This window comes from Leguminivora glycinivorella, chromosome 8, assembly GCF_023078275.1.
Source record: "Leguminivora glycinivorella isolate SPB_JAAS2020 chromosome 8, LegGlyc_1.1, whole genome shotgun sequence".
Taxonomy (NCBI): domain Eukaryota; kingdom Metazoa; phylum Arthropoda; class Insecta; order Lepidoptera; family Tortricidae; genus Leguminivora; species Leguminivora glycinivorella.
In genome coordinates, this window is record NC_062978.1 from 20,602,212 (window position 1) to 20,617,603 (window position 15,392).

At 36.3% G+C, this 15,392-nt stretch overlaps 1 protein-coding gene across 1 annotated transcript in view; it reads right to left on the reverse strand.

Annotated features, from left to right (window-relative positions):
• Window positions 1-15,392, reverse strand: part of LOC125229107 (cholecystokinin receptor-like) — a 174,215-nt gene that overhangs the window by 61,304 nt on the left and 97,519 nt on the right. The window contains 3 exon segments of the mRNA XM_048133886.1: window positions 1,024-1,196; window positions 5,521-5,592; window positions 12,416-12,488. Coding sequence (XP_047989843.1) covers window positions 1,024-1,196; window positions 5,521-5,592; window positions 12,416-12,488 — 318 coding nt within the window.

Genomic DNA, 15,392 nt, shown 5'->3' on the forward strand with positions numbered 1-15,392 from the left:
GCAAGACACGGCGTTAAATGTATGGGATATCGGTCCTACATCCGACACCGGATAATGTGAAAACGCACTAAGAATCGCCCCTATTTATTATACATGAAGGCGTCTATAGGATCCGGTGACAGATTACCTCTTGCATTTGTCGAGTAATTAAAAAAAAATGCAGACCAGTCTTTCAAAAGTACTACTAAATAGTTTTATACATTTGTAATTTACAACTTTTGCTAAAAAATTAAACTTGAGTTTCATGAAACTTGAGAACCATAATTTCCAAGAAATATTTAGATGACAGTTTAAAAGAAATATATTTTTGTACAAAAAAATACCAATGTAAGCCACGAATTAAACTTGACAGAAGCTTTTTGTATTTAAAACTATCAAGTTTCAGTTCAGCAATTCCCGTCAACTTTGTACAATGCCACGTCAGCAAATTTTAATTGATCCTATTTTGTTACCAACATTTAGTAATATAATTCGACTTTCGTAAGATATATACAGGATAATTGTTATAATTAAGAAAATACAGATACTAGAGAACCTTAATGACGAAATAAAACTTAATAAAATATCAATTCATCAACAAAATCTTGGTAACAAAATAGGAATTAATAAAAACAAATTTAACTTTTCCCTTAATTTTTGTACAAAGTTGACGGGAATTGCTGAGTTACGTCATTAACGGCTGACATTTTCATTCTTTATAATATGAAGGGAGGCAATTAAAATTTTATCTTTTACATTTTTTAAGAACAAAATATTTCTGAACAAAGTTTTTGCATAAATACTCGTAAGGTGCATCGCGGCCAATTTCGACTGGGGGGCCCAATGCAACTGATCCATTTTTTCCATGTTTTACAATGTTTGCATTATTAATTAGAGTGTCCACTGTTTATATGTATATGGTACGCATGTTCAGTGGATACACTTGGAACTCATTAATAGTTTAATAATGGAAAAAATAGATCAGTTACAATTGGCCCCCAGTCGGGATTTGCCCCCGCTGTACTCTCTTTATCTTCAACTTACCTAAACAGTCTGCAGTTCTTGATAAGACAGATGAAGGCCTGTCGGAACCGGCGGTTCATGAAGCAGTACGTTATTGGATTACTGAACGACGAACAGAACGCCAGAAGCTGTAGCGATATGATGCCTTTCGAGCCAACGTACTTGTATAACTCGTCTGGGTAAAACAAGTAGATCTGGAACAATAGTTATTTGTTATACCTCTGCTACACTATGCTTCTCGCGTTGCCCCTCGCGCTGCTTTTTGCGCTGCCGCGATGTTACCCTCTCCGGTCACACACTTCCCTACTCGCGCAATTAAGACGATACGGTAGGGGTCAATTCTCCATACAAACGCTCTCGACTATTTCCTCCTTGGTTTTTGAAGCAGCAATGATTTTTTCAACACAGATTGTTATTATTTTTATCTGTGTCGGACCGTTTTGATTTTTTTGATATTCTGCTTTTTAAAGACTATAGCCAATCAAATAATAAAAACCGCCTTTTTCATTGTGGCGCAAAAAAAGGTGTGATACTCAAGATTGGTAACAATTAACCAAAAAAGCTAAACGGTCCGACATAGATTGTTTCATTGTTATTCAGATTCTCAAATTTCGTTCCGATTGATTAAGTTTTGAAGGAGAAAGAGTCGAGAGCGGAACCTCGATTTTAAAGATTTTTTTGAAATATCTTTTGACTGAGTTGTTCTTAATGAACAATTTTTTTTCGATAAATCTAGATATTAACACTTGTATATTTAACTAAAATTCCCAAGTTGAAAGGGGGGCTCCTTTCCATTTTAGCATTTTCGCTACCGTATCCTCTTAACGCACTAGGTTGTTGCCGGCCCTTTGACTCGTAAAAAAATTGGGAAGGAGCGGTGGGCATGACTGGAGCATGACGAGTAGCGCGGCCACAATATGCCTCTGCCTACTTCGCTTTAGATAGGCTTAACAAGAACGTTATTAGATTTCCAATATTTGTCGTCGTCATAAAAGGGTCTATTCTAGAAGAGACGTGAATTTTCGTGAGTAATAATTAAATTATTTGATGAATATACGGTTGTACTCACGTTATTAATATATCGCGACTGTTGCAAAATATGTGCGTGTGCACGGGAAAACGTCCCACTTTGTCGATTGCTATAAAGCCGCTTTGTCAGTTTATTCATAAAAAAATACAACTGCTGACACCTGCCGCCTCGAGTTGGTACTTAAGGTATACCTCTGCCGCCTCAAGGAGAAAAATCATAACTGACAAAAAGTAAGTTTCGAGAAAAAGCCAAAAAACTTTGCCCTCTTTTTAAAATAGGATAAATTCAAAAGACAAAGTTGCAACTTTTGTGTATTAACGTAGCAATAGGGTACATATTTTATGCTTTGTGAATAATTCGAATATCTATTTATTTAAATTAATTATTTAGAAAAAACTGTTTCTGCCTCGTAACATAAAATAATAAAAAATATATTTACTATTATAAAAGACACAAGTGCACACTTATGCTTTTCGTATTCATTTTACACTGCGATATCTAAGAAATAAAAGCACAAGTGCACAGTTGTGGCTCTGTCAGTGATCGACCTCGAAGCTGAAAAAGCACAATTGGGTAAATTGTGTTTTTTTTCTTCGTTAAAGTTTGGTTCATCTCGTTATAGGGATTGATAAAGAACTTATAAATATAATAGTTATTTGTTCTACAAGGGGGCAAAGTTGTATTTTAACGCCGAGTGTGGAATTGAAAAACGAGCAAGTGAAAGGAGTCTATAGTTGAACCACGAGCGAAGCGAGTGGTTCGAGAATAGAATCCTGAACTAGCGAGTTTTTAACACACGAGAAGTAAAATACATTTGCACCCGAGTGTAACACAAAACTTTTCCCCTCACTATAGCGAGGAAACTACAACGCAAAAAATGCGTTTATCATTGCTTCCAGTAGTTCCACAGGTGGTAAATCATCTGTATTACTAAATTCACCCACTTTTATTAATTTTAAAGCAGTTAATTTGACTTTATTCAAGGTCAAATTACTTTACCCACTAGTGGATAAAATGCGTTTTTACCCGCTGGTATTAAAGGACAAAACACGTGTTTCTGAGCTAGTGAGTGGAAAATATAATTATTCAAAATTATAATATAAATCTCATCTCATCTCTTCGTGCATGGAATTATAACACAAAACTAAAATTAACCACATTTAGATTGCACTTACTTATAAAATAATAAGCAAAAGGCAAGTACAGGTTGTAACGGGTGTACTTACAGCTAGGCCATTACGGGGTCAAAATAATCTAGGCAGATTGTCGTACGTGTAGCAAAGAAAAAGGGAATGTTATGCCCTCAGCAGACAAAGTGTAAATAATTTTAGAGCAGGTTACCTGGGACCAAAGGAATTCAGAAATATAGCTATGAAAAATCTTAAGATTCTAATAGGGGATAATTGCATAGAAGATCCTCATTGGTCAAAGAGTGTCCGAAATAAACCCCACAGATATAAACTAAACGAAAACACCTCACTGATCTCACTGAATAATAAAAATTGAACCGTACATCTCAATTAAAAAAAAGATTGCCCTGCCGCATCATTTTCATTATTTTGTGTCATCCGTTTGGTAGTATAATTATGTAACAAACTATTATATTTTTATAAACTACATAAATGTGGCTTTTTGCTGTTGTGTTGTGTGGCTGTTGCACATAAAGAAAAAGATAAGATATTTGACAAAAAAGTATCCCCTTTTTTATTGCGGTGATTTTTTACGTTTAGAATAGGTACAATAAGTCCTTAATTTATGCGAAAATTATAACTTTATTACTTGCTCTATTGCGTAAAGTTTTAGAGAAGTGTGATTTGAAAGGAAGTTCGGAAAGCGCCATATCTCATCCCAAATGCAGAAAGGCTCTCGATGCCTCCCGGTTCGAATCTACGCAAAACTATAACGCTATAGTCCCGGGTTCGAATCCCGGTAAGGGCATTTATTTGTGTGATGATGATATTTGTTCCTGAGTCATGGGTGTTTTCTATGTATATGTATAAGCGTATATATTATACATATCGTTGCCTGCCCTCAAGACAATCTATCTTGGGCTTACCGTGGGACTCCATCAATCTTTGTAAGAATGTCCTATAATATTTATTATTTTATTTTATTTCTTCTATTTTAACACCAACCAAGGAACAACTATGCCAAGTTTCAGAGCTTAATAAAAAAGTGCTTTGCAATAGCATCCCTACTAATACGAAGCAGACAGGAGTAATAATAGTTATTTGTTATACAAGGGGGCAAAGTTGTATTTTAACGCCGAGTGTGGAATCGAAAAACGAGCAAGTGAAAGGATTCTATAGTTGAACCACGAGCGAAGCGAGTGGTTTGAGAATAGAATCCTGAACTTGCGAGTTTTTTAACACACGAGAAGTAAAATACATTTGCACCCGATTGTAACACAAAACTTTTTCCCTCAATATAGCGAGGAAACTACAACGCAAAAAATGTATTTATCACTGTTTCCAGTAGTTCCACAGGTGGTAAATCATCTTTATTACTAGATTCACCCACTTTTATAAATTTTAAAGCAGTTAATTTGACTTTATTCAAGGTCAAATTACTTTACCCACTAGTGGATAAAATGCGTTTTTACCCGCTGGTATTACAGGACAAAACACGTGTTTCCGAGCTAGTGAGGGGAAAATACGTGTGACGTACGCGCTACTTATTCCAGACGAAAGTAATCGATCGAGCCTCGCGCGCCGAAAAATCCGACCAAAATCTGCACTTGAGGGGCGCGGAGTGGGCTCCCTACTAGCCTGATAAAGCATAAATGACTGTCGCTTTTAAGAAATAAACCACAAGTTCGCTTTTTTGAAACCGTCGCTAAGCAGGAAAAGCATAAAAAAGAGTCAAACGAGTTAGAAAAGACATAACGTGCAAGTTGTGTTTTTTTTACATTCCGAGAGGTAAATACAATTCTAATGTAATACTAACCTTAATAAACACATAATGTACATTTATGGCTTTTTTGCATAGAAATTGAATAAAATGACAATATATGGGTTTTCTTCTTCTGAATTGAACGTTGGACTTGAGAGTAAGGTATGAGTAAAATATCACAAGAGCATCACTTAGTACCTTTCTGTCTATGAATATACACTTATGCTTTTTCTTTGCCAAAAATGAGGTAGTTTTAAAGAAATAGCATGCAGTTATGCTTGTCTAAATCGTGATTGGTTAGAGATATCGCTACAGCGACTAGATAGAAAAATCACATTTGATGTCAAGGGTGTCAATAACTCAATTTCGTAAAAAATGTCAGTTATGGTTTTTCTCCTTCAGACGGGCATTTCTCCGACGCCAAACGAAAGCGATACGCCGCTGGCTCTGTCGCGCCAATACGCAAGCGCGATAGAGATAGATATCTACTAGCGCTTCGTTTCGTGAGCGTTTCGTGAGCGTTTGTGCCATTCGGCTAGCCACCCTGAGGACGGGTCTCCTAAAACGATCTATTCTGTATTCAACTATTCACTTACCGTATTCACTACATGAAGTGGTGTCCAGCAGACAAAGAACTCCAATATTATGACGAAAAGCATTCTTATTACCTGAAAAAGACGATCATTTTAATGGTAAATGAAATTAAAAGTAAAAGCAAAAAGGAGTGTACACGTTTCTAATGGGGTGGCAACGCGCATGTGACACTCTTTGAGTTGCAGGCATCCATAGGTTACGGTGACCGCTTTCCATCAGGCGGACCGTATGCTTGTTTGCCACCGATGTAGTATAAAAAAAATTAAATGGAGTTTTGTCTACGCTAAGGACCCCCCTACATCTAGCGTCTCACGAGCTTAGCGTCGCGCCAACTGTATGGTAAAGCCTGGCGCCGCGTCGGCGCGACGTCGTCACGGCGTCTATTTCCAGCAGTTGGCCCGACGCTACGCTCGCTAGACGCTAGATGTGGGGGGGGTCGCTAAATTACTTGAACGGTACGATCCTACAATATTAACATTTAACACTCAAGTTAGAAAAAATCTTAGCTATCATTTTATTATCATTCTATTACAAGTGCGAAATTGTAGGTTATATGGGCTTAGTAATTATTTTGTAATTAGCGCTCTTGATATTTAATTTTATGTTTCTATAGTAGGATCGAACATCGAGGAACGTGATAAAAAATATTTACTAAATGTAAACATATACATACATAAACATAATATATTAATACATACATAACATAAACAGATTCCTTTAATACAAATAAAGCTACGCCGGTTCTAACCCTACGCCTCAGCCTCGAGACGATTTAAGTTCCCCTTAGGCCATTTTCACATTATCCGATCCGATATCGGATGTAGGACCGACATCCTACATCCTATAAACGCTTCCGACAGTGTCGGATGTCGGTCCGATAAAACGTATTGTTCCAAATCAATGAAGTACGATTTTGTATCAAAAAATATTTTTAAAAAGTTTTATATTTAATAATTATAAGCACTATTATTTCAAATATTTTATTGTAAAATTAAAATAACGAGCATAAAAATACTCAAGAGCGGCAGGTAAAATAAATAATTTTACATTTAAAAATTAGTATTCGCAATTCGGACCGATGAATTACAATCTTTTTTTTCAACAGAAATTCATCATTAACAGCTGTTTAATAGACGCCATTTTTGTCACGAATACTACTACAAAGTCTACAAACTTATACCTACATTATATACGCATACACACAAATAATTTCGGCCGACAGCTGGTGGAGTAGGGTATCCACTATGGGACCGGCAAGAAATAATCGCGATGTTTAACTTAGGGGGGCGGTTTATTCCACAACACTCAATACATGTGTTCAAGTCCGTTAGTTAGAGCGTCCAAAAATACTGAACACATATTTTTCGCTTTTTCTAATTAATGAAAAAATACAAAGATATTAGAGCATCAAGCTTCCGGAGTGGGGGCTTGTGACGTCACTTCTACGTAAACATTGTATACCTAGGCGTGACGTCACGCGATACTTCAACGCACTGTACCGTCGTCATTTTTCGTTTTCGAGAAAAAAGAAAAAATACGTGTCTAAAATTCTTAGATAAAACTGACGGACTATTTTTTTTTTTTAGTCGTCTCGCCTAGTGCTACTAATATTAACTGGGCGAGGTGATTATATCAGAAAAAAATATGTTTGATGGTTTTTGCGATTTTGATTTTTGATATTTTGATATTTGAGATTTAAAAAAACCGGCCAAGTGCGAGTTGTACTCGCATTGCAAGGGTTCCGTACACAAAAAGGAGGGCTTAAGCGCCTCCTTTTTTGAAGGCACTTAAAAGACATTTGAAACAATTTCTAAAATAACGAAACAGAAATGGATTTATTATGTAATATTCAAACGCGCTCACACAATTTCAAGAGATTTGGTAACTTCTTGCATTAATTTTCGATTAACATTTTCGATCTGTCAACCTGCACAAGGGACAAAAGTATTACGGGACTAAGAAAATTAGTGAGTATGAGTATAATATGAATTAAAGTTTAATTTTAATATTGACTCCATAGTTTTCTTTCATCTTACCATGCGAAAAATAATCCGAGGCCTGGTAATAACTCTTCTAACAAACTTCACTCCGCGCGGTGTGTCGAAAACGGGTGTGTAATGATTGGTATAACTTTTTTTGGTATAGTAACATTTGATATAACAACATTTGGTATATATTTAAAGGATATAATTACTCATTTTACATAATTAACATTTGGTATAACCACAAAATATCTACTTTTATTTTGTATAATCATTATTTCGTATAACATTTATTTATAATAACCGTTATATGGTATAACTATCTATTGATATACGATGAGTATAATATAACTATCAAACAGTATAAAGCATTTCATGAATTAATATTCTTTTTTGAAGGGATCACAGTCCTAACCTAACCTAACCTAATTTTCTGATAGCAGTACCTATGTTTAAGGGCCACAGTTCTAACCTAACCTAACCTATTTTTCTGGTAGCAGCGCGTTGTGTGTAGGGGTCACAGTTCTAACCTAATTTACTTTTCTGGTAAGTGATGGATTTAATTTATTGTACATTTTTTTGTTATTCTAACTGTGCTTTAGAAGGAATTTGTGTTATACAATTTATTTACTATCGGAAATAAGCATTATACTCAAAGTATGTTATAATAAATGTTATTCGAAAAAATGATCATTATATTAAATAAGAATTATACAATTTGTTAGTATATTATTTGTTGTTATATGATTCAATAATTATATCAAATGATCGTTATAACGACTAAAAATATATCAAAAAAAGTTATATCGATCGATACGCACCCGTCGAAAACTACTCTCCATATGCACCGAATACATGCGAAACTGGTAAGTATTGGGCTGGACAGTCGGGGCCGCGATTGCGCGCTGTGTTGACGTGTTGAGTTCGGGAGAAAATGACGTCAGCACCGAAGACATATTTTCGTTTCTGTAGTGTTTATGGGTGTATGGAGAACAGTTCTCAAAATGCGGAAATGTCATTCTTTAGAATTCCTAGACACCCAGAAAAGTAAGTGGTTGTTATATTTTTGCAGTGTTAGGTACATTATTGCTTACGCAAATGGCGTAAAAGTGAGATTTAAAGCTAGAATGACACATTAAAATCAATAAGGATTTATCTGTAACGACATTTAGGTAGATGCTGCGATCTATCTAGCTCGAAAGTTTGGTACCTGTAGTTAAATATTGTTATGTAAATACGATTTCGTCAGTATTTAAGAAACAAACACGTACTTGAATCTTTATTAGATAAAAAGGTAGAAAGAGCGTTGGTACTAGCATAGCGCCATACACAGTTACTACGAGTAGGACAGTAGGTACCTACGTTTCTAGTTCAAACGAATCTTTTTTTTATTGTGACGGATTGGGTGTATTCTAGAGAAAACATATAAAATGAACATATTTATAATGATTTTTTTGTGTCTTCAATACTGACTAATGTGGTGTCATGACGTGGTATTGTTATACTAAAACCTACTTACAGTTAATAGTACCTATTAGATTTACAACAACTTACATTGTACGAAGTCGATTATAGTAACGTTGTACAACCCTGCGTGACCTTGCGCAGTAGTAACGACCGCGTCGCCGCTGCCGGAGATTAAGAGGCCGTCAATATCAAAAAGTAGAAAATCGTAAAATTGGTAGTTTTCTACGTCCGGTTTTAGTTTCAGTATATACTTTTTGATAAGAAAAGCACTTGTTTTAAACAGCGCGTATTCTTATCTACAAAATCAGTAGTTAACATCAAGGAAAAGTTACTCCCTGAATTAATTATGATTTTTTTCCTGACGCTAGTTTAAGAAAACCCGCAAATAGTGCTCACGTCTGAGTGAGCTGAGCTCAATTTTGTATACTTTAGGCTGCTAAAATTGATGCTGTCGCATTACTTATATCCTAAACTAAAAATTCAGTAGTTTACATGTGTGTTATCATGCTACTAAAATACAGTAAATGGAAGTTAAACGACATCAATATTTGTCTAAAAATACTTCAAATCAAATGGCAATTACTTCGAAAACCTTTTAGGCAAACAAAAGGCTTTCTTGATAATTATAAACTTTAAGTATGTGTATGCAAAATTGTGTGTAATACAAATCAGGAAACACTTCCAATTTTAGATACATACTTACTTAAAGTTGTAACTAAAATGCGGTGGGCCCCTGTCGGCATCTTCATAAATTTGAATATGTACGACCGTGTTTTAGTTTTAAAATAATGTTATTTTATAAGCTAGATAACTGGACTACAGAATTATTACCTTTTCATATTTTTCCTTACAAAGAGAACGAATAAAATCAATGTTGAATATAAACTTTCGTAAATTTTCCATACAAACGTCAAAACTGCGAACAGATTCTATTTAGTCAGACGCCCGATCGGGCTCGTTCGGAGCGGACGTGTCGCCAAATTTGCTCCAATGACATTTGTTTTTGACACTGGAAATCATATACGGATACAAAAAGATTGCCAGTGCTATGAATGTATTCAAAAGTAATAAGGTAAATAAATATCGTCACGTCTAAAAGAGTCTCAGTTTAAAATCGTTTTTTTTTTGTGTTGTTTACTACTTATTATTGTTGAGAAATAAAAAAATATATATGTAACTTTAATACAATGATAAGAAATATAGGTATTTTTTGTCTTCTAAACTTTATTAAAATGAAAGAGTTTTAAAATTAATTTTAACTTGTTGGACTTTATTTTCATTATACTGGTCACATTATTTAGTGTGTCAGTGTGTGTAACATTCTCTATCGCGAAGAGACATTCAGTGTGGCGTATGAAAAAACTAACAGAACTAATCATTATAATTATATTTATAAACGATTATTTACGTAAATGGCGAAATTATTAATTGTAATAATATATTATCTTATCACAAAATTGTTCTGTATGACTTACCTTCTTACGTTCAATATAATTTTTAAATGGTGTTTGCACACGGGGCACGTAACCTTAGATTCAGACAACTTTAACTAAATTTTGAAAATTATTATTTTAATGAAGAATTCTATATATGGCAACAATTTTACATGTAAACTGACTGTCAACCTCTGTTCATACATAACCTCAACCTTTGTCTCAGTGCATTTATAACGGATGTTATAATGGCTAAACCAATCAGGAACAGTGAATTATTTTAATTCATTCGGAAAAGGGTTTAACCATTTATAATTAGAATAAACGAAGCACTGTTTTTTACACCAGAGTTGTTTTGATTTTATATGGTGTTTGCAAAAATTTATTTTGAAAAATAATCGGAGTCAATTCGTGTGAGATGGTAACACTAAATTGACACTGTCCGCAATCTAAACACGCGGCAGCGTGTCAAGCCAAGTTCAAGTAACCGAACTGGCAGACAACATCATGTGTTGTCTGCCAGTTCGGTTACTTGAACATATTAGACGAACTATTTGGAGCCTCTATGGGCGTCCTCACAACAAAAACTATTTCACATAAACGTCTTAAATTTGGCTCTTATATTGATTTTGTGACATACATATTATGTGCCTGTCGTGATTGTTTCACCGGATGGTCTGATCGGAAGATTAGACCATTTCGTTGGATCTCCTTCTTGTTTATGTCTTATTATTTGTAACGTTTATTTTGTGTGTGTGTTAACGAATAAATTAATTATATTCTATTCTATTCTATTATAAAAGTTATAAGAAATGATATTTGTAACTGTAAATCCATTCTGCTTTAATTGAATATATAAAAAATATAATATGATCTGAAAGATAATCAACCTTATAGCTGAATGGATTTACCCAGTTTTGAAGTTAAGCCATCAATTGTCATAAAACATTTTGAGGACTGCCATTGAACTTGGCACCCGTTTAGATCTCACTGCTTTTGTCGTTGACGCCAACAACCAAGGCATATATAATATTGAACTTGGCTCATATTTCCCTTTTTTGGTTTTGATGGGATTTTAACGTTACAACTGATCTTCAGTGAAACTATAGACCTGTCTTATTGCCCCTGTACACACATGGCCAACGGTTCCACCAACCCCCTTGGCCAAGCGTGTAGAGGGCTACTTGGCCGTAAGTTGGCAGTTGGCGCTTGCGCTTGCCGGCCAACCGATTGGTGTCGGTTTTTTGTCCACACATCAAAGGATCTTGGCGCCAATGGCCAACTGCGTTTACACGTTGGCACTTCATTCAGTTGGTCGTCAGCCGTCAGAGAGGACGGTAGTGAAATATTTACGAAAATAATAAGTTTATCTATGTCAATAATAGTGTAGATTTTAGGAAATAAAATAACCTTGCAAATGTTTAATGTATTTCCTAAAAAAGATAAATGTTCATAACATAATATTAAAAAAATTGTTAATATTTCAAATAATTTAATTTTACTACGGGGTTATTATTTTTTAATCAAATTTTTCTGTCAACGTCTATGATCTAGAATTTCCTAGACTTTTCCATTCCACGTCCATCTTTCATGAAGAGCCAATGCCAAGTGATTGGTTCGCCAATGTGTAAACAGCGGCTCTTATCTTGGCCAAGGGGTTTCACAAAGGGTTGGTGGAACCGTTGGCCATATGTGTACAGCGGCCATTAAGTTCCTCTCACTTAGGTCACTGACCTCTTCCAGTAAATTGCGGTAGTGTGCGAAAAGTATGTTGGTGAGTGTGACGTGCGTTAGTGTGTGTAAATGGGGTAATTTGACAGATACTGAATTTTTACCCATCGTGACGGGCTCTTAAGTCTCCAGCTAACGCGGCTGACGTGATAAACCGCTACCGCTTCACCACCTCGACCGATTCCCGGCTGCGCCACCAGTGGGCTTGATCGATTTTTCTTTAGTGTATGGTATCTATTTCAGTTTATGAGATACAACAGTTACATAAATCTAAAAATACTTACTTTTCTTTTCGCCTCAATGCTTTTCTCAGTGTGCGTAGACCGGACGGCGTGTCTAAAGTCCAGATCCAGTGTACTCGCGTTGAGAGAGGACTTTAGATCCTTCACCATTGTTGCCTCGGTCTCCTGAAAATGTAATATTTATTTAATAGGGCTTAAACACTAATACAGATTTCAATATACAAGTATAATTTTATAACACATCATCTGAAATTAACATACATATATTTTATGATCAAACACAATTACATCAAAGTTAATTTACCATATACAACAAACAAAACAAAAAAAAAACAGAAAACATCCACAACAACATTCAGTCAAACAAGCCACGGTCCCCAAAGGTTCCCAAGACACTAGCTGCATTTCCGCGCTGGACCGCGATCGATAACCTCTGCACCAGGAATGACCCGGAGCGGGGATCGAGCCCCCTCTCCCTCAGCCGACTCCCGAGTTCCAAAAAGAAGGCCCGAGCCTCCGAGCACCAACACTCAGTGGTCTCCACCGCGAGCGGAACAAACAAGTAACCCCCCAAGCACGAATATTTTTCGCGTTTTTTAATAGCAGCCGTCTCAGCAGCTGCCCCCGCTAAATTCACCGTGCGATTGACATGGGAAGCAGTAAAAGTGCTGACGCATGTGGCGTCCCATAGCAGGCACTTTCCTCTCTCCCACGGCACTAAGGTCAATCCATCCGGCCTCTTGCCATCCCACCGACTAAGCCCCGGGGGCTCGAGCACACAAGGCACATTTGCTGGGCTTAAACTAAAAATATACTAAAACAGAACCCTTTAAAGCGTTTTCACATTATCAGATCCAATATCGGATATGATGATGATGTCCTCCCAGACGTATCCGTCGACGGCGACATCCTGGTAAGTTTTTTTTTTTACTATTATTTATGAAAAAAAAAAGAGGGATTTGTTTAAACTAAATCGTTGCGTGCATGAGCTCGAGCGGCGTGACTTGCAAATCCGAACTTGGTCTTGAAAGTCCGACAGCACGGAGCACAGTAGAGCTGACTAGAAGAGTTATAAGTATAGTTGTAGGAGGGCTTGGGACGAGATTTCCGGAGCTGACGTTTGGCGTCGTCTTCAGGTCAGGCTTGTTCTAAGTTACTAAGTCCCGTATTGACAGCAGTTCGCCAGTCCGATCTCCGAGTAGCAAGCTCCTCCCACGACTCGCATTATATGCTACAGGCCGACAGGTGGCGTTTTAGGACATCTCTGTAACGTAGGTACTAAAAGCATATCGGATATAGGAACAATGTCAAAGGCAAATAATAAAGATGGCGTCTTTAATACTGTAGAATACAGCTCCTATACATCCAATATCGGGTCGGTTAATGTGAAAACGCACTTATTTATAATACTTTGTCTTTTTTTATGCTACCAATTGCGATAATTGATTACCTATTATATTTCCTATATCCTCTTTTTATTATTATTATAAATAGGCTTACTCTTCCCCAAAACGGCCTTCAAAAAAATATTTTATTATTACAAAAAATATCGTTATAATTATAAGTTTGACTTGTATAAACGAAATATTGAATATAATGATAATGAGATATTCGATAGAATCGAGTTGTGCCTAAGAGGCCACAGTACTGGCTGTTGAAGGAATACTGTCATATTTTGTATTTGGTATAAGTAGCAACCGATTCTTTGATATGTTTGTTTACGTTTTGTAAGTCAGTCGGTCAATAACAGTTCTCATGTAAACATTGAATAAATTCCTGGTGTACACTTTCTTGGTTTCCTTGTGCTATAGATCTCTGCTATATAGTGTTAGACCTGTGGGATATCCCCCACAGTGGTTATGGTCCCTCGTACGATTCAAGAATAGTGTTAACGGTAAAAGGAAGAAATTTTCAGCGGAAATGAGTAGTACTCTGAAAATTGACCAACTCAACGAGAGTAATTATGAGACGTGGAAGATCCAAGTAGAAGCAGTGTTAATAAAGAACGACGCCTGGGGATACGTGAATGGGAGTATCAAGAAGCCAGCTAGAGAAAGTGGAGAAGCCGAAGTAGCGAAATGGGAGACAGGAGATTCCAAAGCTAAGTCTGACCTAATTTTATCCATAACTCCGAGTGAATTGAGGCACCTGAGAGGTTGCAAGACATCGCGTGACGTATGGTTAAAGTAAAAGGATATTCATGCTTCCAAAGGACCTGCGAAAAAGGCCACACTGTTGAAAGAGTTGTTGCTGCGTAAATTGGATGAAAACGGCGACTTGAGGGAACATGTTTTGAGATTTTTTGACATAATAAGCCAATTATCTGACATGGACATTGAAATGCCTGACGATTTGACTTCTATAATGCTTCTTTATAGCTTGCCGTCCAGTTTTGACAATTTTAGATGTGCAATAGAATCTAGAGATGCATTGCCAAAGCCAGACGCACTAAAAGTGAAGATTTTAGAAGAGGAACATTCCAGAAATCAGAAAGTATGTGTAGATAAGGCACTTCTTGTAAAAGGAAAGAGATCTTCTAAGCCAAAGATTGGCATAGAGCAACGTCAACGCGCATGTGATGCCCCAGAGCAGGCTAGGTCGAAATTCATGTATAAATGTTTCAAATGCCATTTACACGGTCATAAAGCCTCGGATTGTACTCAAAAGAAGAAGGAACAACGTAATGATAGTGCAAAGTATGTGTCGAACTCAAGTGATTTACATGATGTTGATTCCAATTTTGTAACATTCAATTGTGTTTCAGATGTTAATGCTGTTGGGAACGAGAATGGAAATTGGATAGTTGACAGTGGGTGTACGTCACATTTGTGTAACGATGCAGATAAATTTGGTACTTCATTACTACCGTTGTCCGGTAAGCTAAATTTAGCAACGAATTTGAGCACAGACGAACAAGGTAAGGGGACAGTTAGATTTTCTTCATGTGATAATGGTTCTAAAACTAAAGTGCAATTGCCAAATACATTATTTGTTCCGGATTTGCGATGTAACCTGATTT